Below are 26,011 nucleotides of genomic sequence, written 5' to 3'. Positions count from 1 at the left end.
TACTTGGAGGGCACCACCAAGCAATGGTATGAGAACAACGAAGAGAAGTTCACAAGCTGGGAAGTATTCCAGGCGGAACTGTGCAAGTATTTCGGCAACACACAACGACAGAAGTGCAAGGCTGAAGATAAATTAAAGTGCAGGGCACAGCGTTCAGAAAAAGCTACAGCATCCTACATTCAAGATGTCTTGGAGCTGTGTAAAATAGTGGCTCCTAGAATGGAGGAGGAAAATAAGGTTGGACATTTCATGAAGGGTGTTGCTGAGGACATGTATCAAGCCATACTTCTGAAGGAGGTTGTGACAGCAGACAACTTCATAAAATGGTGCCGGTGTATTGAGACAATGCATCAAAAAAGAATTACGTGCAAGAAGTTTGAACGGCTTCCAAACATCGTATCGATGTCTGTGGTGGAGAAAGCAACTGATTTCACGAGAGTTCTTCATCAGATAATGAGAGAGGAAGTTCAGAAGCCACTTGGACTGCACGGACAAAAAAAGAGACACTTCAAGAGGTCATTACGGAGGCATTGAACACAATCTCTCGTCCTTCATTTCTCTTTAAAACTGTGAAAAAGTAGAGACCCAGGTGGAGTTACGTTCCTACAATGCTGCATGAGTAACCTGTTTGGACACCAAGGAAGACTGACGCCTAGAGGACCCAGGATAACCAACCAGCATGTTTCCACTGTGGATGACAGGGACGTGTGCTCTGCTATTGTCGAGAAAGGCAGCGGATATATGATGATGCCCGCGCCAGAAGACAGCAGACCAATCTTAGCCGATGCCAACTCCGGGATGATGAAGATGAATAAGAAGTTGTGGATGCAGGACGACGTAGGTCACCATCGCCACAAGCTAGCTGTTGGAGAGGACGCTCCCTAACACGTCAATCAAGATCTCCATCGCCGTTTAGAAGCTCCAGCTGATCTCCTAGCCGCCACAACCTGGAAACTAAGGGGTGCGATCTTCCTTTGAGGTGAGGCCATCGATCACTAAAAAAAATGATAGGAAACTATCTCAGTATCCTCATGGATGGCCAACTCGCCCAAGCTCTTGTAGACTCTGGAGCATCATATTCAGTCATTTCAGAGAAGTTCCGTCGCCAGTTGCAGAAGACCGTTTTTGTCGTCAACAAAACATCTCTGCTGAAGGTGGCTAATGGGAAATATGTAAAACCTACAGGAAGATGTACCATTCGTGTGGGTATAAGTGGCCATACACAGTCCTTAGAATTCATCGTCTTACAAGAGTTTAGTCTTGATGTCATTCTCAGATGGGACTTTTTGGAAGCTTCTCAGGCAATTATAGATAGTGGTTGCTTGAAGATTATGCTAGACGAGATGAGATATTGTGGACAGGAAGATGTGCATCTGAGTGTGTGGAGAATGTGTGCTGGATGAAGTGATAATTTCTGCAGTCAGCACTAGAAAGGTAACTGTCACGTGTCATGCCACAAATCAACCCTGGGATCTTGTAGTGGAATGTAGGGAGAAGCATACAATTGAAGAATAACTTGGTCATCCCAGCCTCTGTCGCCTCATTTAAGAATGGATTCGGTGAATTTTGGATAGTTAACTGTTGCCGAGAACCGCAGATCCTTCCAAGATGCATTGTGTAGCAAACACTGAGCCATTAATTGAACAGCTGAGCATCATAGAAACTTCTGAATCTGACTCTTTGGGTGAAATTAGCGCTACCACTACGAGACAAGATCTAACTTGATTATCACAAGATATCACTAAGGAACAACAGAAGAAGCTACTTGCCATTCTTCAAGAGTTCTCTGAATGCTTCAATCCACAGTTGAAGAGCTAATTAGACAAATTGACAGTGAAGAACCAGATCAGTACTGGAGACCATCAACCAATAAGCCAGAGAGCATACCGTGTGTCAGCAATGGAACGCCGAATAATTTGCGACGAGGTAGAGAAAATGATGAAGAATGACATCATTGAGCCTTTGCAGAGCCCATGGTCCACACCAGTGGTCCTCGTCAGGAAGAAGGATGGCAGTTGGTACTTTTGTGTTGATTACAGGAAGCTTAATAAGATAACAAAAAAGGCCATTTAACCTCTTCCACAAATTAACGATACAGTAGATTGTCTGAAAGGGGCTAAGTTTTTCTCAACCATGGACATGTACTTGTGGTACTGGCAAATCAAAGTAGATGAGGCTGATTGTGAGAAAACTGCATTCATCATTTCTGAGGGCCTGCATGAGTTTAAGGTAGTGCCGTTCGGTGTGTGTAATGCACCAGCAACTTTTGAATGGATGATGGATAACCTTCTACGACACCTGAAGTGGATGATGTGTCTTTGTTATTTAGATGACATCATAGTGTTCTCAGAGACATCTGATGAACATATAAAAAGACTGAGGGCCATTATTAAGTGTCTCCAACAAGGCGGACTGATACTTAATCCATGAAAGGGTCTCTTTGGAGTAAAAGAAATCAAAATACTTGGACACTTTGTGTTTATCTAGGAATGTCTGTCACTATGTTTCACATTGTAGAGAGTGCCAGAGGAGAAAGGCAGTTCTTCAGAAACCACCTGGCTGTCTCGTACCAATTCCACCAGCCGAAACGCCTTTAACGCCTTTCCAGAGTGTTTGGGAGTGACCTCCTCAGATGATTTCCAATGTCTGCTAGTGGCAGTAGATGGATTATTATTTTCACTTATTATCTGACACACTATGCCATTACAAAAACCATGAAAACAGCCGAAGCATTCGAATTAGCCAAATTCATCATAGAAGACGGTGCCCCAAGGTCATTAATTATTCATTGAGGGAAAGTTTTTCAATCAAATCTTGTGACAGAGAGAAACCGTCAGTGCAACATTACTCATCACATGACAACTGCCTTCCATCCGCAAACTAACAGGGTTACTGAACGCCTTAATAAGACCTCGATTGACATGCTATTAGTGTTCGTCAATGTTGAGTAGAGCAACTGGGATGAGGTGCTACCTTTCGTGACGTTAACCTACAACGCTGCCAAACAAGACACCACAGGATTTATGCCATTTTTCCTGGTGCATGGGTGTGAGGTGACTACGACGATGGACACTGTGTTTCTGTTACATCCTGATAATGTGGACAATGACTACATGGGCCAGGTGTTAACCAGAGCTGAGGAAGCTTGGCAGTTAGCTGGACTCCACTCGCTGCAGGCTCAAGAAAATGATCGCCGAAGTTATGACGCGAGCCACCACCCTGTTGTCTACCAGCCTGGTGACCTTATCTGGATCTTCACTCCTGTTTGGAATGTTGGTCTCTCTGAGAAGCTCCTCAGGCACTACTTTGGACTTTATAAGGTTGTAAGACAGTTATCTGATGTTCCTTACGAAGCTGAAGATTTTGACCCCGATGCAAGATGACGAAAGATCAGAGATAAGGTCCACCACCTTTGAATGAAGCCCTACAAGGATCCTGCCGCCCAGGGTAAATTCGAAGCTCCAGTGACAGGCAACATGCAAAAGGTGACGAAGAGCGTAGCGGCAAAAGAAGATCACTGCCAGGGTGAGCATCAGTCACCAGGATTCGGAATATGCAGGACCGATGATTCATTCACGGACTAGGACGACGTAACACTGAGATGCTGTTCTGTTAAGGAGGGAGCATTGTTGTAGAAGAAGCTGAGTAGTACCATGGTGTAGTGGTTATGATACTAAACTGTTGAATGGAAGGTTGTGAGTTCAAAACTCACCTGGACTGTAACATTTTAATTTGTATATTCTGTTCGAGTACATTCTAGAAGTATACACAAATGTGAAGAATAATTGTACTGGAATGTTCTGTAGCTGTATATATACTGTATGTGTTCTGGCTGGAGGCAGTTCGCTTTGTGCTCTTGTATGTGCAAGTGCTGAATAAACCTTCGTTAAGTGAAGTTATTGTTTGCCATTCATCTAATTACACCTTCTTCTATGTGACAATATATTTACAATGACTCACTCTGGAGCAAGTGGCTTTGGATCAGAAGGTCCCAGAGAATTGGAGAAAAACTTATGAATAATAAAATGAAAGAATTACTCAATAAATTTGACATTTATCAGCAGGTTTTCTCATGTTTGGTATCAAAGCCATGAATTTATTTAAAGACAGTTCCTTTTTTTTACCATGGCTATTATACAATCAGTGTCATTTCTTTTACACAGTGAGCTGATTTCTGCATCATGCCATTTTCAAGTGCTACTCCTGTAATCACAACTTTACACTGTCATCCTGTGTGGCTGTATGCAAATATGCAGCTGTTGTTTAAATATTTGACTGCTGTTGTATTAGACTCAAGAAAGAACAGTGTTCCAGACTTGTCACCAATTTAAAACAATGTTTCTGCTGTAGCAGCATATGTTTTAAACATAAAACTCATGTCACACCCAACATTGCACTACAGGGGCCGATTAATCACTGTCAACCCATGTAAAGCAATGTTCTGTGAAATGTATTGTGAGTTTTGTATTTAGGAATGCTGCACAGATTGACAGTGTTGTGTTATGACAGTAGGAATAACATTTGGAAATTGCACAGTGCCAAAATCAGCTGATCATATGATATAAATGACAATGATTGTGTAACAGACAAGATGGAGACTAGAATCATCTTTTAACATTTATCAGTTTTGGTGCTGGTGATCCAAGACAAGTGCACATACTATTCACACTGGTTCTGTAAAATAGTGGAATACGGATTTACATGTAGATTACATTAGACTATCAGCTATTGTAGATCACAAGGTCAGCACACCACAAATCAGGATCAATATTACACCTAGTTAAATGGAACCATCAGGTTCGCTGGAAGCTGGGCTGTGGCTTTGGGTAAGTGTTCCTTCTACACATTACATTTCCAGTGATGCAGAAAAATATGTAATTAGAAGGATGGATGACAGAAAGTTTTGGTTAATGATGATAGTAGATTTTGCCTTGGAGTCATTGACAGTCTTTTGACAGTGCTGCATTGAGAGGAGAATAACAGCTATTGGAGTGTATTAGGGAGTGATATGTAGGAGGAACTCTAGGCATCAACAAGAAAAATTTTCTGTTCCAGCACACAATGATGCTCATTTTGTGAACTAATAAATTCATTTATTTGAATCTACTGTCATCAGTTCACAACTTGAAAATGAATCATGATTGGGTCTGAATTGTTTGTGTAAGTAAAATGAGGCATAGTTTCATTTTAGAACATATTCTTACAATAAACACTGTTATATTTTTACAGAAGAGGTCCAATTACAGATTATTGTCACACTATTGGAAGCATGCTCTTGTCAAACATTAATTTAAGGTATTTGGGCTCATTTTTCCATCAACCAAAACTAACAGCCTGGTGCAAGACTAGCAAAACTTGTCCACAACATAAAAACACTGCAAGAGATTTTCACTTTTGCCAAAGCACACTCATATAAACATCATTCTCCCAGCTTCTGTTAGGTCCACCCATTCCCAGCATGTGCTGCAAGTCACATCTCCATAAAACATTTTTCTACTGCACCATAGACTAATAGTGATGTTTGTGCAGTTATGAACATCAACATTCATTTTTTCTTGTGATCAGTGGCTTTCTTGGCAGCAGCTCAGGCGTAAGATTAGAGTCCTATGCGTTGTAGCCAATGACACAAATGAAGACTATTCACTCCCTCTCACAACCGATGGTGCCACATACATGCAGCCAAGAGCAAGCACACTGCAATGGGCTGAAAACATGCCCTCTGCCACATCATGTCACATGACATGGTCCCATGGTCTCCAGAATGGGACAAAGCTGCCTACACAGTGACAAGAAGCCAGTGTCATATTCAGTTTACATGCTTAGAACTTACTCACTGGCTACTCTCTTGTTGATAACATACAGTCAGTCACACTCTTCTGATTGTAGCTCTTTTTATATGTTAATTTACCACAAACATCAGTTGCCATCCTGTCCTAATTGTTTTCCACACCTCCCTTGCCACTGATGCCCCAGGTGTTGTGAACAGTGTTTTTGGTGTCAGAAAAATGACCACATAGGTAGTGTCTGCAATTTCTCCAGTCATGCAAAGACTGCAAGAGAATGGAGCAGGAGTCTATAAATGAAGTTGAAACCACCATGAATACCACAGGAGTCATTAAATGAATTGAAAATATTTGTCATATGGATAGTGTTTTAAGTTGATACAGGGGCTTCAGATTTGCTGATAAATACACACATGGAAATGAGTTCACTGCTGTTGCAAACTTGTTTGGGAAAGGTTATGTTGTACAATGGCCACTAACTGCTGATTCAAGGTAGTTTCCAACCAGAGGTGTCATCTTTATTGTTGTCAGTTCCTTTGCAATCAAGAATATTTTTGGTCTCACACATTTAATCAGTTTGGATTATCCATCTTATGACAATACCTCTTGTTTGCACCACAGTTTGCTTCCAAGCCATTGATGACATCTGCACAAGTTCTCCAGAGTTGGTTTCTCCAGGGCTAGGCTGTGCAACAGGCAAAGATGTACCTGCAGCTCAATTTCCTACTATGTTTTACGTGTTTTGCATGAGGAGATCAAAAACAAGCTCAATGACCTCCAACCACAACAAAAACTGATCGTACTTATGTTGTGTAGTTCATAGACTTCCCATTTAGTAGTGATTCGCAAACTGAATGGCTCCCTTAGGCTTTCTGGAGACACTAAAGCAGTTAATTCTTAGGTGTTGAGTGACACTTATTCAATTACATGTTTTGAGGACATTTTTGAAAATAAAAAGATGGCAAAATTCACTGCTCCAAAATTGCACTGTTGAGATGTATTTGCAGTTATCCTTGCATTCAGACTCCAAAATGAGTGTAAATTTTTAACACCATGTTTGGTCTTTATCAATATCAGCAGCTTACCTTTGGCATTTCTACCTTACCTGCCATTTTCCAATGATACTTGGAACAACGGATCTGACAGATCGGCAACTTGAAAGCCAACACTCACTTTTTTTCCACGTTGTGGAAAGCCAGTCTAATGTACCTGGGTTTCATTATAAATAACAACAGGGTACTACTGACCAAATACCATGTACAAGCCACTGACAACATGTCCCCCACACCTGAACTTAAAAGAAGTTCAGTCTTTCACAGAAAGTTTACAGCCCCTTACTGCTCTCTGAAAGGAGGAGGCTGAGTTTGATTGGCCATCAACACACAACAATGTGTTCCATTCTCTTAATAGGCTCTGCAAAGGTTACCATGTTTGGTGCCCTACTTCCCCAGGAAAAACCTTTGATACTTGCTACAGATGCTTCCCGGGATGGTTTCAGTACTGTCTTTCACACTGCCAAATAGAAGTGTCAGAATGTCTGATAGCTTTCATTTCCAAAACATTAAATAAATCCCTTGAGAGAATGATGCCCAGATTGAGAAAGAGGCCTTTGCAATTGTCTATGCAGTGTGCAAATTTCACACATATCTCTGTGGTGTGAAATTCCACTTAGTGACTGATCACAAGTCTTTGCTCGCTTTATTCGCCACTTACTTATCATTATCTGACAAAATGCCACAACACTCTTAGTGGTGGGTCTTCTTTTTATCTGCACATTAGTATCACATTGAATACAAACCAACAGACATATGTGTATGCAGACACTTCCCAGCTCCTGGCTGGCCTCAATATATTTGACCAGCAGGAGGTTGTGTGCTTTGCGTTGACTCAGGAACACTTTGCACCTAAAATGATTTTCCAGTTGTGGCATCCACCACTGCCACAGAAACTTGGAGGTATTCCATGATAGGACAAATCTCTGAATGGATGAAATCAGGCTGGCTGGACTGCCTCCCCCTGAGATTGGACTCAACAGTAAGATGGTACTTTTCTTTGAAACACTGGCCGTCAATTGAGGATAGGGTCCTCCTCCTCACTACAGAGTCCTATGGGTGGTGATCCTACCCTCATTCTGCACTCAGTCCTTGCCCTCCTACCACTATAAGTGGCCAGGGTCACTACCTTCACAATGTGGACACCTATGGACTCAATTGCTGCTGCTGCTGCTACTGCTGTGATGAGATGACAGTAGTCATCACTGCCATTCTGCACAGACCAAGAAGTAGTCCCATGCCCTTGCTCCAACACAACTGGTCCTGGCATCTCCTGTAAGCTCCACTGGCTCTGATGAACCCAGCCACCCGTCCAGGACACTGAGATGGAACACCTGTTGAAGGCATCAGCCCTACTAGAGTCACCAAAAATTGCTAATTTTTGACTCTTTGTGTAGATATGCTGTAGCTAGTGACTCACATAGTAGTACTTTATTTGATCCCACAATTGGCAGTGACACATACATGCACCAGGCAGCCAGCACACTACAATGGGCTGGAAACACATGCTTACAATATCTTTGCCAGCTAGCCTCTTTCTGTTGTTGACGACCTACACTGTGAACTGAGACTGTGTTTGTCTCTGGCAGGATACCTCATAGTAATACGATTGAATTTGATGTTATTCATGGATTTGAGTATCTCGCAGTGTTAATCTTTGCATAACCATTTCCAGCCAGAAGTTTATGTTGTGTGCTAAACTCTCAACATGTACAGAACATGTAACTACTGTTTTTGTTCAAATAAAAGGAATGGAAGCACTGTTCCAATACTATTGTCTCTCGGTAGACTGTGTGGCTCTTCGAGTCACACTCATTGCTGTGATAGGCAAGAGAAAGTAACCAATAGTGACCTCCAGATTCTAAAGTATATTGTTCAAGTCATCTGATAGGTACCCTAAACTGACGAGCTTGCATTGATTCTGCCATATTTTTTTTAGATTAGATTTACTTTCATTCCAATTGATCCGTAGTGAGGAGGTCCTCCAGGATGTGGAACATGTCAGAAAAACAATAATACATGACAAATATTTACAACTAAAACAAATAAGCTAATGTACCATTCCACAGGTCCCAAGTGGAATGATCGTAATTTTTTAATGAACACTAAGAGTCATTTTACAAATACTAATGCACTGAATTTAAAATAAAAAAGTTTTTTATTTATTTATAAGGTAATACAACTACTGTAATACTTATTTACAATGAACACATTACTGCACTGAAATGGTGCAGAAGTTAGATTATACTAACACACACACACACACACACACACACACACACACACACACACACATTTTCAATGAACACATTACTGCACTGAAATTGTGCAGAAGTTACGTTGTACTTATATACAAATCAGTTGGTTTTACTAAGAAATTCATCAATGGAGTAGAAGGAGTTGGCCACCAATAAATCCTTTAGGCTTCTCTTAAACTGAATTTCATTGGTTGTTAAGCTTTTTATGGCTGCTGGCAAGTTATTGAAAATGTGTGTTCCTGAATAATGCACACCTTTTTGTACAAGACTAAGTGACTTTAAATCCTTGTGAAGATTATTCTTATTTGTAGTATATATCATTTCTAGTATATATCATTAATCATCAGCTGTTTTATGGACAATAGTACATATCCTTACAGGTGGTGATGTCAACAGTTTCTACTTACTTTTATCAATTATTAATAAAGGATCTGTGGCCAGTTAAAGAAATTTTTGCTTGACAGCACAAAAAAATGGATAGAGTATGAAGGAGTGGTATCTGTCAAAGAGGGTGAAGCTGTCGATAGAGGTTCAGGGTACTTTTTAACCTTGGGGTGGAAACAATCCCTAAATGGCAGGAGAATCAGCAATGAACAATTACATAAGGATGCGGAAGGTAATGGAAACCCCGTCATTAAAGACACTTAAAATGTAACCACCGGATATTTGGGAAGTAGTTGAAAAATTGCACCACGATCTTTCTATTGGCAAAAGAATCTGGATTAGTTCCTCATTCAGATCTATGGGCGGCCTTGCCAAGTTGGAGGTGATTATTAGAAATAGGGTGAATAACTAACTCAGCCAATGATTCAAAGCATGGAATGTCAGATGTGTGAACATGGTAGGGAAACTAGAAAAAAACTGTCAATGTTTAGAATGCTGTAGGATGGGAAGGAACAGGAGATAAAGGTATAGAAAAATACGGGCTTGGTGGTAGTAAAGAGAGAGTAGAAACACTTTTTAGATTCTTCAGTAAGTTTCAGCTAGTAATAGTGAATACTTAGTCCAAAAATCACAAGAGTACCAGGCACACTTGGAAAAGGCCCAGTGACACCGAATATTCCAGTTGTCAGTACACCATGCTCAGACAAAGATTCTGAAATTAGGTATAGGTCTATAAGATATATCCAATAGCAGATACAGATGCTGATCACAATTCAGTAATGATAAAGAGTAGATAGAAGTTTAAGAGAATTGTCCTGAAGAAACAATATGGAAGGAAGGGTGATACTGAAGTATTGATGAATGAAGAGGTGCGCTTGAAGTTCTCTAAGGCTGTAGGTACTGCAATAATGAATATCACAATTGGAAGTCCTTTGAAAGAGGAATGTACATCTCTACAGGGGTTGTCGAAAGGCAGGACAGACAACGATATGTACAAGGAAGGTAACTATGAAGAAATGTTGGATAGCAGAAGAAATACTTCAGCTGTTCACCAAAAGAAGCCGGTACAAAAATGTTCAGGGAAAGACAAGAATACAGCAATATAAATTACTTATAAATGAAGTAAACAGGAAATGCAGGGGACAAAGGCAAAATGTGAAGAAATCAAAAAAGCAATGGTTAATGGAAGGCAGATTCAGAATACAGAAAAGTAAAAACAACCATCTGTGAAATTAGAGCAAAGGCATTAACACAAAGAGTGCAAGAGGAATTCCAATGTTAAATGCAAAGGAGAGTGTAGACAGGTGGAAACAGTACATTGAAGCCCTCTATGAAATGGAGGAAATTTATGATGACATGATAGGGGAAGAAATGTGTGTTCCTTTAGTAGTTCTTTTTGCTGATGATACAAGTACAGTAATAACATCCAAAAACCAAGAACTAAGTGATGTAATTGTAAATGATGTTTTTCACAAAATTATTCAGTGGTTCTCAGCAAACGGACTCTCTTTAAATTTTGATAAAACACAGTATATACAGTTCCGTACAGTAAATGGCACAACTCCAGTAATAAATATAGACTTTGAACAGAAGTTCAAGCTAGGTAGCTAAGGTAGAATTTTCAAAATTTTTAGGTGTGTCCATTGATGAGAGGTTAAACTGGAAGCAACACATTGATGGTCTGCTGAAACGTCTGAGTTCAGCTACGTATGCTATTAGGGTTATTGCAAACTTTGGTGATACGAATCTCGGTAAATTAGCTTACTATGCCTACTTTCATTCACTGCTTTCATATGGCATCATATTCTGGGGTAATTCATCGTTGAGTAGAAAAGTATTCATTGCTCAAAAACGTGTAATCAGAATAATTGCTGGAGCCCACCCACGGTCATCCTGCAGACATCTATTTAAGGATCTAGGGATCCTCACAGTAACCTCACAGTATATATATTCACTTATGAAATTTGTTGTTAATAATCCAGCCCAGTTCAAAAGTAATAGCAGTGTGCATAGCTATAACACCAGGAGAAAGGATGATCTTCACTATGCAGGGTTAAATCTGACTTTGGCACAGAAAGGGGTAAATTATGCTGCCACAAAAGTCTTTGGTCACCTACCAAACAGCATCAAAAGCCTGACAGATAGCCAACTAACATTTAAAAATAAGTTAAAAGAATTTCTAGATGACAACTCCTTCTACTCATTGGCTGAATTTTTAGATATAAATTATGGGAGGAGAAAAAAAAAAAAAAAAAAAAAAAAAAAAACCTTAAACATTAGTGTCGTGCAACATTTTGTGTAATGTAATATCTCGTACAGACATCTTTTATTAACCAACACGTTCCACATCATTACGAAGTGTCGTATTCATGATCTATGGAACAAGTATTAATCTAATCTAATCTAATCTCATCTACTCTTCTTATTATGATGTAATGAATGTATCTTCAGTATTCAAATTTTTGTCATCTCAATGCAAATAATAAAGAAGACATGTTTACATTAATTCTTAATTTAATTGTTTCATAATGGGTTCTTTGTCTTCTTCATGGAGGTGAATGGTGGCTCAGTTTTGAATTACAATGAAGCTGCAAGTATCTTTAGAAATTGAAGTGGATCATACAATTAGCATCAAGTATTAAATTGTCTTAACATAATTTTCTTTTAAATCCTTTGTTACAAATTTTCTGTAAAGGAAATCTTCTAAATAACAATAATTTTCCTTTTCACAACAATTACATTCCAGCTTCTTTATATAAAAAATAAACATCCAGCAGCATACTACCAAGTACCAACTACCAACTAGAACTGCTCTTGTGCCAGGCTTGAACATAGATATTGTCCAAATAATGCTTTCTTTTACTGTTACAGTACAATTTATTGTACAGTTAGTCATTATAAGCAAAGTGGAGAGTAATAATATTCATGTTAGTAGTGAACAAATCACTTAAGCTTTTCTATAATTTTTATGTAAAAAAATATAAAAGCTAAGGAAATATTATTACTTAAAAATTAATTTAAATATACACATGTGATCAAAAGTATGTGGACACCTGGCTGAAAATGACTTACAAGTTCATGGCGCCCTCCATCGGTAATGCTGGAATTCAGTATGGTGTTGGTCCACCCTTAGCCTTGATGACAGCACCCACTCTCACAGGCGTACATTCAGTCAGGTGTTGGATGGTTTCTTGGGGAGTGGCAGCCCATTCTTCATAGAGTCCTGCACTGAGGTGAAGTATCAATGTTGGTTGGTGACACCTGGTATGAAGTTGGCATTCCAAAACATCCCAAACATGTTCTCTAGGATTCAGGTCAGGACTCTGTGCATGCTGGTCCATTACAGGTATGTTATTGTCATGTAACCACTCCGCCACAGGCCATGCATTATGAATAGGTGGTCGACTGTGTTGAAAGGTGCAATTGCCATCCTCAAATTGTTCTTCAACAGTGGGAAACAAGAAGGTGCTTAAAACATCAATGTAGACCTGTGCTGTGATAGTGCCATGCAAGGCAACAAGGGGTGCAAGCCCCCTTCATGAAAAACATGACCACACCATAACACCACCATCTCCGAATTTTACTGTTGACACTACAAACGCTGGCAGATGACGTTCACCACACCCTGCCATCGGATCGCCACATTGTGTACCATGATTCATCACTCCACACAACATTTTTCCACTGTTCAATCATCCAATGTTTACACTCCTTACACCAAGTGAGGTGTCGTTTGGCATTTACTGGCATGATGTGTGGCTTATGAGCAGCTGCTCGACCATGAAATCCAAGTTTTCTCACCTCTCGCCTAACTGTCATAGTACTTGCGGTGGATCCTGATGCAGTTTGGAATTACTGTGTGATGGTCTGGATAGATGTCTGCCTATTACAATTTACGATCCTCTTCAACTGTTGGCAGTCTGTCAGTAAACAGACGAGATCAGCCTTTGCGCTTTTGTGCTGTACGTGTTCCTTCATGTTTCCACTTCACTACCAAATTGGAAGCAGTGGACCTATGGATGTTTAGGAGTGTGGAAATCTCTTGTACAGATGTGTGACACGAGTTACACCCAATCACCTGACCATGTTTGAAGTCCATGAATTCCGCAGAGTGCCCTGTTCTGCTCTCTTACAATGTCTAATGACTACTATGCACCTAATATGAAAACCTTATGTTTTTGGGGATGTCTGGATACTTTTGATCACATAGTGTATTCCTATTTTTCTGCTCTAAGTGTGGATACTGAGTTGTATCAGTAATGTATAAAGTGTTGGACTTAATAACATCACAGTATGGAAGACAAAGGGGATTCAGTATTAGAGTTTAATAGAGCTTGGAAGACTTAAGGTCAAATATGGTGGAAGGAATAAAAAATGTTCTTCTGGAATTTGTAAAATCATTGGAGGAAGTGACAACCAAATGATTACTGAAGTTAGTTTGTAGCATTTATGGTCTGGAATAACTACTGCAACCTACATCCTTCTGAATCTGCTTACTGTATTACATGACATAGCAATCTAAACCTCAGTGTACTTCTGTGGTATCACATTTCAAAAGCTTCTATTCTCTTGTTGTCTGAACTGCATATCATCCACATTTCACTTCCATACAAGGCTACACTTCATACAGATAAGTTTACAAAAGATATCCTAACACTTAAATTTATATTCAGTGTTAACCAATTTCTCTTCTTCAGTAACAGTTTTATTGCCACTGTCAGTCTACATGTTATATTCTCTCACTATGGCCATTATTAGTTATTTTACTGCCCAAATAGAAAAACTCATCTACTTCTTTTAGTCTCATTATCTAATCTAATTTTCTCAGCATTGTCTGATTTAATTAGACTACATTACATTACACTTGTTTTGCCTTTGTTGATGTTAATATTATATCCTCCTTTCAAGACACTATCCATTCCAAAATAATAACCATTACCAGTCACAATAGAATGTGATTTTATTTATCACATGACTGGTCTCAGACTTGTTCCCATCGTCAGGTGGTTTACACTCATTTACATGTTTCCACAGTTAATGTTGGAGTCCACTGCTTAAATTAAAAGCAAATAATGTGATGATGACTAGACACACCTGAAACAATCCATGTCATTTCCAGATTAGACTTATCATATTTTTTACAAACATTTTTCAATTTTTCACCCCTTAACTGTATATTAGCCATCGTATTAATTATTGGAATTCCTTAATATGCCTTTGATACAACTTTAATTCCTTCTCCAAACTTTTCTTTGGTTTGCTGTACTGCTTGCTCAACGTATAGATTGAATAGCATCAGGAGTAGGCTACAACCCTGTCTTTCTCCCTTCTCAACCACTGCTTACCTTCCATGCCCTTCTTCTCTTATAACAGTCATCTGGTTTCTGTACACATTGTTAATAACCTTTTTGCTCTCTGTATTTTACCCCTGCTATCTTCAGAATTTCAAAGAATGTGTTCCAGCCAACACTGCCAAATGCTATCTGTAAGTCTGCAAAGGCTATAAATGTAGGTTTGCATTTCTTTAACCTACCTGCTAAGAGAAGTCATGTGCTAGTATTGCCTTACATGTTTCACATTTCTCTGGAGTCCAAACTGATCTTGTCTAAGGTCGACTTCTACCAGTTTTTCCAATTTTTGTAACTAATTCATGTCAGCATTTTGCCACCCCAACTTAGGAACCAGAAACGAGTCCCAGATAGCACAGTAAGCCAGTTTCAAACTTGTTTCCAGATGTAAAGTTCAAGTATATAAGCTTGATCAAAGCTGGAATATTCAGGGCCTGATAGTTGGATTCAAGCTTGAAACAAACATCGAAGTTGGCAGAGTTCAAGCTATATTTCAAGCTTGACTTATCAAGTTTGGCTCCAGCTGTATCTACACATGTGGAATACAACCTGGTATTTACAGCTTGTTTTAAGCTACAATATTATTAATCTGAATTTATTGAACCTAATTAATTAAATAAATATAAGAATGGAAATGGTGTGAGAAAAAAAATTATCAAGACATGTATGTTTAAATTTTTCTATTTTCAAAGTTTTTAAAATTGTTTTATTTTAAAATTTAATTATTCTGAAGCCCCTCCGGCCCCAGCACACAGACCAGAGCAGGATCAAATATTGCTGACTTCTGCCAGTATAATGATCCTGTAACAGGTAAAAGAAAATGTTAGCCATACCTAAACATAAAAAATGTAAAAAGTTGAAACTGATCAACCTAAATATAATTTATGCCCCAGATTAGCAAAATAACTTCAAACTCACTGATGTAGTAAGAATCATTAACTAGTATAAATGTCACTGAGTAAGCAGCTGCTTCTGGTGACTTCATTCCAAAGAGTTTAAAAGTAATTTGAAATAACTTTTTGCTTGAAATTTTTAAAGTAAAGATAACATTTGGGTAATTTTGCGATGACTTCATGAAGAAGCCACACATCACTATTTCTAACAGTTTCAGGGCCATTTAATCTGAATTATAAAGAAACTACTGTTTAGAAAAATGTAGACATTTTATTCTATCCACAATTATTTTTTGGTGAGTAAACCTGAATCGAAATGAAATAAAAGATGACATAGAAATGAATTTAAGAAATTACCAGTTCAGTGGAACTGAAATGTAAAACAGCAAAAAAAGGCGAGATTTTAAAAAGGTAAAATAACATTAAGTTTTAATTTATTGGTGCCACGTACTAGAGAGCTAGTTTAAAATGACCTCTTTTTGCTGAACAACTTGTAATATGTAATCTTAGCTGGTAATCCATTTCACTTTCATCCAGGCTCAATTTTTCTATGTAAAAGAATATGACATTTCTTTACATTACGTAATAATATTTAACATTTGTAATATTAGCGTACCACTAGAGAAAAATGCACCAACGTATCTGAAATACACTAATATCCTCTTCAGACCCGGTGTAGCAGTAAGGCAGGAGACACCACACACTTAACGAACTATTTTCCAGTATAAAACAAACTCCACAACAGTCAACAACCATTAACGCGTGTCACAAAGGTAAAATGGCCGTAAACCTTGCAAAGTGGCGCTTCCTGTGGACGTTTATGGAAGCTATGCTGCGCGCGCATCTGCTGTACAGCCTTCCAGGGAAATTACAGTTTATTTCAAGCTTGGGAAAATTATTTTAATTCAAGCTAAATTTTTACAGCTTGATGTAAACTGTGTAACAGGTTGATTTTTCAATCTTGAATTTTCAACTGAACCTAAACTCAATATCCACCTTGAAATAAGCTTGAGTGCTAGCTGGGGTAGTTAAGTAATACTAATGCCTGACAGCCTCTGCTCTCTTTGGAATTGAAATTATTACATTCTCTTGAAGTTGAGGGTATTTTGCCTGCCTGTACACCAAGTGGAATACGACTGATTGGTATGTACCCAACAAGTAGCTGAGGATGTTGGGTGCGAGTGATGCTCTGAGAAGAAGACGTTTGCTCAGGAGAGAAATTCATGGCAGGCAACATCAAATCAATCATATGGCTGAGGTGGGGGGGAAAAACAACAACAACAACAGCTGTGCTTTATCAACACCTAGTTAAGACATACATAATAGTTACCAGAAAATGTTAAAATACAAAGTTATTACTTTTTAAACAATGTTGTTGTTGTTGTTGTTGTTGTGGTCTTCAGTCCTGAGACTGGTTTGATGCTGCTCTCCATGCTACTCTATCCTGTGCAAGCTTCTTCATCTACCAGTACCTACTGCAGCCTACATCCTTCTGAATCTGCTTAGTGTATTCATCTCTTGGTCTCCCTCTACGATTTTTACCCTCCATGCTGCCCTCCAGTACTAAATTGGTCATCCCTTGATGCCTCAGAACATGTCCTACCAACCGATCCCTTCTTCTAGTCAAGTTGTGCCACAAACTCCTCTTCTCCCCAATTCTATTCAATAACTCCTCATTAGTTATGTGATCTACCCATCTAATCTTCAGCATTCTTCTGTAGCACCACATTTCGAAAGCTTCTATTCTCTTCTTGTCTAAACTATTTATCGTCCACATTTCACTTCCATACATGGCTACAATCCATACAAATACTTTCAGAAATGACTTCCTGACACTTAAATCAATATTCGATGTTATCAAATTTCTCTTCTTCGGAAACACTTTCCTTGCCATTGCCAGTCTACTTTTATATCCTCTCTACTTCGACCATCATCAGTTATTTTGCTCCCCAAATAGCAAAACTCCTTTACTACTTTTAACTACCTTTTAAACAATAGTATTAGGAAAAGGATAGATTGCTACTCACCATAAAGACGCCATGTTGAGTTGGAGACAGGCACAACAAAAAGACTGTTAAACAAGTGATAGTAAAGTAGAAACAATGTAAAGAATACAGAGTGTAAAGAACTCCAACATGCATAACAGTAGACAAATATGTTCTTCATTTTTTCCATCTTAACGGGTTTCCGATGACTGGTTAATGTGCTCAGTATAGGGTGTAATCACCTCTGGCAGCAATACAGATGTAATAATGCTGAGGCATGCTTGACTGATGTCATCAATCTCTTGTTGAAGCAATAATGCCTCTTCTTCCTACAGAGTTGCTCGCAAGTCTTGGTTGGTGGATGCTGATGTGATGCAACCCATCTCCTTAGTGCATCCCGGAAATGCCCTGCAGGATTCTAATTGGGAGAGAATTCAATATCTTCTGTTTCCAAGAAAACATTTTCCTCCCATGTACTAAGAGTTCGAGCATTATTGTCCAATACAAAGTCTGGGTCCACAGCACCCCACAACAACTGCGTATGAGGTCCAAAGATCTCTTCACAGTACCTGACAGCAGTTAAACCTTGCCGATTCACCCATACAATTTCATGAAAAGGTGTTCGTGTGGTCAACATAATCCCTGCCCACACCATTAGGGATCCTCCTTGAAACCGGTCTCTTTCCACAATATTTGGGTTCCGAAATCATGTACCGTGTTTCCTCCAGATGTGAATCCATCGAGAATCACTCTCCAGACCAAATCGACTCATCTGTGGAAAGAACATTGGCCCACTGTTTGACCATCCAGGTGGCTTGTTGATGACTCCACTCTAGACGTTCCCTTCTGTGAAGACATGTCAGAGGCACACGTACAGCAAGTCTCTGACAGTAAGGGTCTCGATGCCAAAGCCTTCTGTACACGTTTGCCTTGATACAGCACATCCAGCAGACCCTGCAAGGTCTGATGCCAGTTGCCATGCAATACTAAGGCGGTACTGTTATGCCCTTACAGCCAATTAAGAGTGCTCTCTTTCTGATGTCACATGTGGTTGGCGTTGCCCTGGTCTTCGGGATACAGTTTTGGCCTCTACAAACTGTCACCACATCTCAGAAACAACAGAAAGATTCACATTAAGCCATCAGGACACATCAGTTTCCAACCGTCCTGCTTACATTCTCTTCTTCCTATGGCCCTCCACCTCCTAGAGTCTGGTAGGCGTTCTTCTCTGTATCGTACTCCACTGTCTGTGACTGCGTACACAGGGATTGTGGATGTGAGGCTAGCTGACAAACACTACCTCATTTGATAGGTGCTCTGACATGAGTGTTGGCGTGGTTGTCTATGGACCAGAAAGCCATCTTCCATGCAGAACACAATCTCACACACACACACACACACACACACACACACACACACACACACATTCACATAGGCAAGCACACCTCAAGCACATGACCGCCATCTCCAGCAGCTCAGACTGGAGTCACACACACATGACTGGTTTCAGTCACAGTGCCCATCTTCAGGTGGTTTGCATTCATTTACATGTCATCACACTCATTATTGGACCTCTCTGTTCACATAAAAAGCATATAAAGTAATGATGACTAAATAGACGTAAATGAACTGTCTGTCTGCAAATTAATGTGCCATCTTTACAGTGAGTAGCAATCTCTTCTTTTCATAATATTGTTTAGGTTGCAAGATGCAGTTTCCATTGTTTGATTTTAATTTTTAAACACTAATATAAAAGACCTAGAAAGTAGAGGATACATATACACTGTAGGAGAAGAAGTTATTTCGATTAAGAATTGGCTCAATGCCCTTAAATAAGTAAAATAATAAAATATGAAGTGGAAGTTCGAGTGTACAGTGAGATTTACAAAATATCACCAAGATTTTTCTAGAAACTCAAATTCTCTGATTGGAGTACTTCATAAACCAGTGTATTATTCTAGTAAAATTATACAGTTTTGCAAACAGAAAAATTAGATCTACAATATTATGACACTTGATTTTGGAAAGATTACATTGTAAAAATCAAACGTTCTGGAAACACAATTTTGAATGAAGATAAATTTTTAATTATACAGTTTTCAAGAATGAAGAGATATGGCTCTTCAGATTCTCCTGGCATACTTTGTGACAAAATAGTTCACATGTGAATGGCTGAATGTCTTCATTCAGAGGGCATGTTGGACACTGACATCTGGTCATTCACCGGTGAACTATTTCGTCAAGATGAGGTCTATTTAAGAAACAAGAAAATAGAGAGCTTTCAAATGAGGTGTGTCTCAACTAAGACAGTGGGGTTATTTTCAAATGCACATTACTCTTACAGATTTTAAATTTTGAATACTTCTATAAATAAAATTTTTGTACATGAACTATTTATACTTTTATCATCAGCAATCATTGAACTAGACACTGAATAATAGGGTCCTTAAAAATACAGCTTGGATAGGAATTTAGATATTTCATGTGTGCCTAGTATATGTCTTATATATGGAATGAATAGCAGAAAAGAAAAATAAGATGATTTCCTTTAGGAGCAGCAGTGTAGCAAGTAGTGATATTCCTCCTTGAAGTGTTTCGAGGTACCCAAGTCATGATTAAATCTGATTTTAGGTGTTAGGAATACACAAGAGCTTCTTATGTATTGCTTTAAGCAGTCATTCTTTCTGCTCTCAAGACTCAAATGGAATGGGAGGTCATGCACTTAACAGTGGGTTGCATTGTGTGGATGTAGATGTAGAACATATTGATGATTGTTACCTATTTAGGCTGTACTTTGGGCATCATCAGGATGTAAAAATGTAAAAGCAGAGAAGGTCTGAATTAAATTGTTAAAATCTTTAAAAAATTTCCAAGTTCTACTTGCAAGTGACATAAAGTGAAAATAAAAATACCCTTGGTTCATAGCCATACACCACAAGTAACATATGGTAAACATTAACCGATTATAACATGTTCCTTGGTTGTGCCCAAAAGAAAGTAGTGTTAGTTGAAGAATATAAATGTAGTGGGCTTAAAGAGGATTATACCAAATTTGGGTGATTGTAGCTTGTAGCAAATGTAGCTTGTGACTTACTGAATATATGATGGAATATTCTGAGCCACAATTTATAAACTGTTTTGTGATAGTATTTAAATTTGTTATTTTTATCATTTTCAGGTCTGAAATGGAGTGGGGCACAATTATTCTTGCTTCTTTACCAATCATCATACTACTGTTGTATTGGCACTTCACACGTACATTTTCCCACTGGAGGAAGAAAGGTGTCTTTTATATTGAGCCTCAGATTTTCTTTGGAAATGTGAAGGATAGATTCACCTTCCGCTGTTCCTTTCATGAAATGCAGCTGAGGCTTTATAAGCAGTTTGAGGGGCATCCTTACGCAGGTTAGTAGCTCAGACATGACTGAAATTCTTATCATTGTTATTGTTATTACAATTGTGTCTTAAAGACCATCACGAAACTCTTGAATCTTTTAAAAAATTGATAAGTATACAGTATGCAACAAATATGAGGGTTGGAACTTAAGTGGTGCAACTATTCACAACCGATACAAGAGAGTTACATGTTTGCACCTGTTACTGTCCTTCAAAGTAGTCACCAGCGTTGTGTGGAACCCATTGCCAGCGATGTGGGAGGTGTAGTATACCATTAGCAGAGCCTATTCTATTGATGGTGCAAATGGAGCGATCTACTGCCTGTCGAATCTCTGGAACAGTTCTGAAGCGAATGCCATGAAGTGGTTCCTTCATCTTCGGTATCAAATCAAAGCCACCATCACCTGCGACCAGCTTTGCGAAACAAATGGCGACACTTTCTGCACAACCCACGCATCGTTTTGCATGACAATGCGCGGGCGCAGCGCAAGCTGTAGCTATTCTGTTCAGTCAATGGGACTGGGAATTACTGTACCATCCACCATACTTGTGACTTTGATTTGATTCTGAAGATGAAGGAACCACTTCGTGGCATTCGCTTCAGAACTGTTCCAGAGATTTGACAAGCAGTAGATCACTCCATTCACACCATCAACAGAACAGGCTCTGCTAATGGTATACTATGCTTTCCATATCACTGGCAATGGGTTCTACACAATGCTGGTGACTACTCTGAAGGAGAGTAACAGGTGCAAACATGTAACTCTTTTGTATCGTTTGTGATAAATAATTGCCACTATTTAAGTTCCAATCCTCGTATTTTGCCATATAGTTGGCAGATCATAGGATTCTGCTATTATTTACAGGTTTTGGATCTCTTAGTAGTTCATGTTATGCATCTTGATGGGTAATTTGTTAGGTACAAGTGTACATTAAATTATTAATAGTTTCCACATGTCCACTAGTGTGCTCAACAGTCTATTCGATGTAGTGGTGTATAACCCAGTGTTGGTCCACGTGCTGTCTCATCAACCTGCACTCCACTAAGTTTATTGTGACCACAGGTTTTCTGGAGATGATCTGAATCAAGGGTGGTATCAATGTGAGAATTTTATGATCCAACACAAAGCTGAAATTCCTAAATATCCTGTAAATATCCAGTCAGTTTTGTGAGGACCGTCTGCACACTAGTAAATTATCAGTGTATTATTGGATGAGACTACTTTCCCATGTATAATCCAGAATGAATGAGTGAGTGTGTATCTTGCCATGCTGATATACACATTACTTGATCTCAAAACAACTGTGATGACTATCAGCCACAAGAGTTATAATCTTGAAGCTTGACTTGCAAATCCTTTGATCGAGGATCTTTGACATGTTTGTTTTTGTGTGGTTCTTCTTCCAAATGGTCAGGCTCTGTGTGTATTTGCTATAGTTATTTTATAAAAATATTCTTCAGTGTACATTTTGTTGCTTGTTATTATTCCTTCATTGTACAACTAAAGGAAGAGAATTACCACATTGGTGACTCTGGACTCATTTTCGCCCATTATTTCAGTGACTATGTGTTGTGTGCACACTACAAACAATGAGCCATAAGCTATATGACACAATGAACCCTTTTCACCTGCAGACTGTGAATCACAAGTGCATTTCCTTCCTCATGCAACACAAGTGGGCCCTCTAACCTATCCAGGTTCACAGTGGCGTGGACCAAATGCATCATCTCCAGTGTTTCCACAAGATCACATTGACCTAGGCATTCCACATGTTTCACACATGTTTTTGATTGAATATCACTGCCCATTGCGGGAATAACATGCTGCATACATCGCTGTTGGCACCCAACAGCCCCCAGACAGGAAGTTATTACACTCAACATGACACTCGAGGTACTGTTAATTTGCTACTTTTCTGTACTTCACATCTTCTGTTATCGCCTTCCATACTCACAGATATACCACCTGTGATGCCTACTGTGCCTTCCACGTCCCGTGATCATGCCCCCCCCCCCCCACCCCATGTATCCCTTATGTTGTTTCACACTACCTTCAGCAACACTGCACAGAACTGCTGACCTCCCTGCACATTCCTAAATTTTGCTCATGGACCAGTTTAGGCGCATTGGTCCACACCACCTCCACAATGCACCTCATGAAGCAACAGATGATGAACATCACCTCTTCTTCTGGGAGCCATCTCAACGTGGTAGATCAAGCATCGGGCATATGATTTCTTATCGAACAGGTGTGAAGGCCAGCATCATTCCTATCACATTGGCCCCCACTCATAAATCACCAACCAATCTAACCTTATGTGTGGCTAACAGCTCTAATTTCACCATCCTCGATGCTGCAGAGGTTCAGGTCCACCTCACTCCTGATCTTCATTTTTATGGACTTTCCATGTCACAGATGTGGACAAACCCACACTGGGCATAGACTTCCTTAAAATTTCAAGTTATCACCCAGTCCAGTTGGCCTCATTGCTCCACAAAGCCTCTGTCTCCCTAGTCATGGGCTCATTCGGCTCTACTCCCTTTTTCCCCTCTAAGGACCGCCTCGTTTGCTCTCTCTCTCTCTCTCTCTCTCTCTCTCTCTCTCTCTCTCTCTCTCTCTGAGTGCTCCAAACGAATGGCTTAGCTCACCACATCATTGGTCGAGCTTACTCAAGCACTCTGTTTCTGATGCTCTATGAGCAAACAGCACCATTCTTTACCAACTGATCAATGCAACATCAGCACAACTGGTGCGAGCTCATCAGACACTATGCCAACTCTCTGTCAAGCATTCATTGTGCTCTGATGAGTCTTTAGCAGCCATGCCCGTGCCTCTTCCAGGCCACCTCATGTGCGGGACTGCTAGGTTAATGACACTTTGCTGCCCAATGATTCCTTCTGGTGTTCCCTTCCCCTCAGACCAACAATGAAATTACTCCCACATGTTCACAGGCTGGATGTGTATGTACAACTACTAATGGTGCTTATTACAGAATCAGTATCGTGAGGGACACAAGGCACACCCCCTCAATCCTAAAAATCTGTGCCATGCCAAACCAGTTATTGGTGAACTACTTGATGCAGGCATTTTATGCCAGTCAGATAGCAATTGGTCTTCTCCTATGCATATTATTCAGAAGAAAGATGGTTTATTTCACCTGTGTGGGGACTACAAGGTTCTGAACTCACACACTATTAAAGACAATTATCCAATCCCACACATTCAGGACTTCACTCAACTGCTCAATGTGTGTTCAGTGTACTTGATTGGCCCAAAGCTTACCAACAAATTCCCATATTCGAGGACGGCATCCACAAGACTGCTGTCATTACCCCCTTTGTACCATTTGAGTACTGTCTCATGCCATATGATCCCAAAAATGGGGCCCAGACTTGACTGCAGTTTATCGATTCATTGTTGATCAACCTACCACCTGTGTATGTCTATTTGGATGACATCTTGATTTTCCCCCTCTCCCAAAGAACAGGAAGAGCATTTGGCATGAGTCCAGGACACACTCGAGACCAATACTGTCAAAATTAACCATGAGAAGTATCAATTGTTACGTGACAGTGTAACTTTTCTTGGCTAAATGGTATTGGCTGAGGGCATCTGTTTGCTATCAAACCCCATCGATTTTATCTGAAACCATCCTCTGCCAATGGACTACCATGAATTGCAAAGATTCCTACACATTATAAGTTTCTGCCGTCATCACATCTCTTATGCTCCTCCATCCAGGCACTGCTCACTGACACCATGATTGGTAAAAACACTTTGGGCTCGAAGATATCTAATGGCCACCTCTCCGTCATTGCCGACATGAGCAATACATCAATAGATGCAGATTTGCACACCATATTGGTGATACTGCTGAACCTCTCTGATTTGTGTTCAAAAAAACCTCTCCTGCACAGCACAAGTGGTCTACATGACTGCGAACTCCTCATGATCTATCAGAAAATCATACATTTTCTTGACAGTATTGAAGGGCATGAGTTTACTGTCTTTACAAACCACTGACTGCTTGCAATGCCATACACAACCCGAGCAAAGACACCCCTCCCAGATGACTGTGGCACATAGACCTGTCAGACATTATTCAACAGACATATGCTTTGGTACTGATAAAGTTGTTGTTGATTGCCTGTTCTGCATGAATATTATAACATACATCATTGACATGGACAAACTGGTCTACCTGAAGATCAGAAGACCAATGAAATCAATTTATGACAAAGAATGCAGTTATTGACAAAATTATTTAATTGTATCTAAAAACAAAGATGATATGACTTACCAAACGAAAGCGCTGGCAGGTAGCTAGACACACAAACAAACATAAACATACACAAAAAATTCAAGCTTTCGCAACAAACTGTTGCCTCATCAGGAAAGAGGGAAGGAGAGGGAAAGATGAAAGGATGTAGGTTTTAAGGGAGAGGGTAAGGAGTCATTCCAATCCCGGGAGCGGAAAGACTTACCTTAGGGGGAGAAAAAAGGACGGGTATACACTCGCATCCACACACATATCCATCCACACATATACAGACACAAGCAGACATCATCTTTGTTTTTAGATATATTTTTCCCACGTGGAATGTTTCCCTCAATTATATTAACATTATTTAATTTGATAGATAAAAGATCTACTCACCAAGTGGCAGCAGAACACACACATAAAAGATGGTTATAATGGGCAAGCTTTCGGAGTCAGTGGCTCTTTCTTCAGGCAGAAAGAGTGAACGGGAAGGAAGAGGGATGAAGGAAAAGGACTGGAGAAGTCTAGAGAAAGGGGTAGAATTTGGGAAAGTCACCCAGAACTGCAGGTCAGAGGAGACTTACCGTACAGGACAAGAAAGAACGACTGATTTGTTGGGGACTCCATCAGACGAGATTTGAAAACCTGA

At 39.6% G+C, this 26,011-nt stretch overlaps 1 protein-coding gene across 1 annotated transcript in view; it reads left to right on the top strand.

Annotated features, from left to right (window-relative positions):
- Positions 1 to 26,011, top strand: part of LOC126253558 (cytochrome P450 9e2-like) — a 147,857-nt gene that overhangs the window by 44,782 nt on the left and 77,064 nt on the right. The window contains exon 2 of the mRNA XM_049954966.1: positions 20,882 to 21,108. Within this exon, the coding sequence (XP_049810923.1) occupies positions 20,889 to 21,108 (220 nt within the window). The 5' untranslated portion in view covers positions 20,882 to 20,888. The remainder of the gene's footprint in view (positions 1 to 20,881; positions 21,109 to 26,011) is intronic.

Source organism: Schistocerca nitens, chromosome 4 (genome assembly GCF_023898315.1).
Source record: "Schistocerca nitens isolate TAMUIC-IGC-003100 chromosome 4, iqSchNite1.1, whole genome shotgun sequence".
NCBI lineage: Eukaryota > Metazoa > Arthropoda > Insecta > Orthoptera > Acrididae > Schistocerca > Schistocerca nitens.
The sequence above is the reverse complement of the archived record's forward strand: the minus strand, read 5'-3'. Positions and strand labels throughout refer to the sequence as shown.